General features: G+C 33.2%; 1 protein-coding gene across 15 annotated transcripts in view; it reads right to left on the reverse strand.

Annotated features, from left to right (window-relative positions):
- Psi (P-element somatic inhibitor) overlaps window positions 1-2500 on the reverse strand; it is a gene marked incomplete at its 5' end in the record, with an annotated part of 33125 nt that overhangs the window by 13970 nt on the left and 16655 nt on the right. For 10 of the 15 annotated variants that reach the window (XM_086546825.1, XM_086546819.1, XM_086546816.1 and 7 more), the window contains 2 exon segments: window positions 141-290; window positions 641-777. In XM_086546825.1, the coding sequence (XP_086402951.1) occupies window positions 141-290; window positions 641-777 (287 nt within the window). 15 annotated transcript variants of the gene reach the window in all.

Genomic DNA, 2500 nt, shown 5'->3' on the forward strand with positions numbered 1-2500 from the left:
GTAAAAAATAATTATATCAATAGTAAAACCCAAAAACTGAAATATACTTTTCTCCTGATGTTCTTCCTGGGGACAAAATATTGAGATGCACAACATCAAATAGATTAGAACAGCTACATTTTGATCTAAAGTAAACAGACCTTAGAAGCTTTGATCTGTGCCTCAATCTTATCAGCTTCTGCGTGCATGCCCTGTGACCGGTAGTATTCTATCCACTGTTGGGAATAATCTTGTGCTCCTGTGCCACCTGCCGTTGCTGCTCCTGGGGCTGCTGGCTGTGCACCTCCACCCTAAAGCATCAATAATTCAAGAAGTTAAAAGAAAGTAATTTTCCCAACCTGACAGTATTAGAAGCAAATTTCTTAGGTTTAACAAACTGACTCAGAACAATGATCTCCCTCCCATGCAAGGAAGCCATATTATAGAAATCCAAACTACAACCTTCAAATATGTCTGCAACTTCCCTCTTATCAACTATTAGTTCTAATCCATTTATCTCTTTTTCTAGGTGAAAAAATATTATATACTAAATTGATGCAAAACTTTTATTAACTACTATGAGTTATTGATGCTCAAGGCTAGCTGTATGCCTTCAGAAGTATCGATATCTGTAAAATCATTTTCACTTCATATTCCCTACCTGTTGAGGTGTTGCATTAGAGGCAGGGCCTGCAACCTTTATTCCTTTGGCCTGTTGTTCAATCGCTTCAGCCTCCCTATGCATTCCCATACTTCTGTAGTAATCTGCCCACTGTGCTGAATAGTCTGGCTGACCCCCTGCAATTATTAATTCCAAATCAGGGTCCTCCAATGGATGGGGAGATGAAAGGGGAAGCAAAAAAACGGGGATATGAGGAGGTAAGGGAGAGAGAGGGATGAACAGAAAAGGAAGAGTAGGAAGGGGGTATTAACCCATTCACGCCAGGGCCGTTCCGGCTTTGCGCAGTCGCAATACCGGGGTTCTCGAACGCATAAGCCTAACTCCTCGAGATTCTTGGGTGCACAAGCCACGATCCTGGGTTGCCCGCTCGCTCTACCCGAGCGCGCGGCTTCCCCTCGCAGCTCGTCCAGGGCGTCTGACGCGAAAAACACAATAAGTGCTATCAAGTCAACCGGCGTGAATGGGTTAAGAATGGCAGGTCACCTTAAACCCTAACATTCTCTTCTCCCCGAGCATGATGAACCTGGGCATGTACAATCATCATGCCAGGGCTGTCAAAAACAGGCAGACTTTTTACTTATCAATTAGACTACTTTATCTGGTACTATTTTGCTAGTTTCCTATAGTCACACTCACCATATCAAACAGTCATATTCCCTGCCATTTTCTTTTTGTGGATGGAATGTAACAAGTGTGAAAAGGTTCATGCTAAATGACCTATTGAGCATTTGAAAATGACTTTTGTTTGTTTTGTTTTCTGTCTTTTGTTTGCTTGCTTCTCCAGCTTCTTCTCCAAGACTTTATGCCTATATTGCCATGCTTCTTGAGCCAATCATACAGTTTCTTAATCTGGCTCAGGGTATGTCTTAACTCATTAACGTCAGGTATATATTAATGTATAAGCCTAACTCCTTGGGATTCTCGGCTGCACTAGCCGAGGCTGAGCACTGTACACCCAATCACCCAGCACGCCGGCCTTGACTAAATATCTTGTGCCCGGTGTCTGACCCAAAAGCCACTAGACGTGGTATCTTGTCAACAGTCGTTAATGGTTTAACTACTTACACAAAAATATTTTATCAATACAGAAGTTTTGTAGTTTATATATATATATATCTATACATATATATAATATATATATACATATATATATATTATATATATACATATATATATATTATATATATACATATATTATATACATATATAAAATATATATATACATATACATATATCATATATATATATATATATATATATATATATATATATACATATATCATATATATATATATATATACATATACATATATATATATATACATATACATATCATATATATATATATATACATATACATATCATATGTATATATATATACATATACATATCATATATATATAATAATATACATATACATATATATATATATTGATCATAATATACATATATAATATAAATAAGATACATATAAATAGATATATATACATATATATATATATATATACATAATATATATATATATAACATATATATATATATACATATATATATATAGACATTATCATATATAAGACATACATGATATATATATATATACATATATATATATTATACATATATATACCTGGGTTATAGATGAGTCCGTGAAACGAATTCGTAGAATGAAGAGGTAAACCACCACGGCTGAGAAGAATTATATGTATATATGTATAGTATATATATATATATATATCTATATATAAATATATAATATATATATACATATGAATATATATATATAAATATATGTATACATATAATATATATATATATATTATATATATATATCTTATATAT

The sequence above is a fragment of the Penaeus japonicus genome, unplaced genomic scaffold, assembly GCF_977035675.1.
Source record: "Penaeus japonicus unplaced genomic scaffold, GWHDUDI00000001_assembly GWHDUDI00000018, whole genome shotgun sequence".
Classification (NCBI taxonomy): domain Eukaryota; kingdom Metazoa; phylum Arthropoda; class Malacostraca; order Decapoda; family Penaeidae; genus Penaeus; species Penaeus japonicus.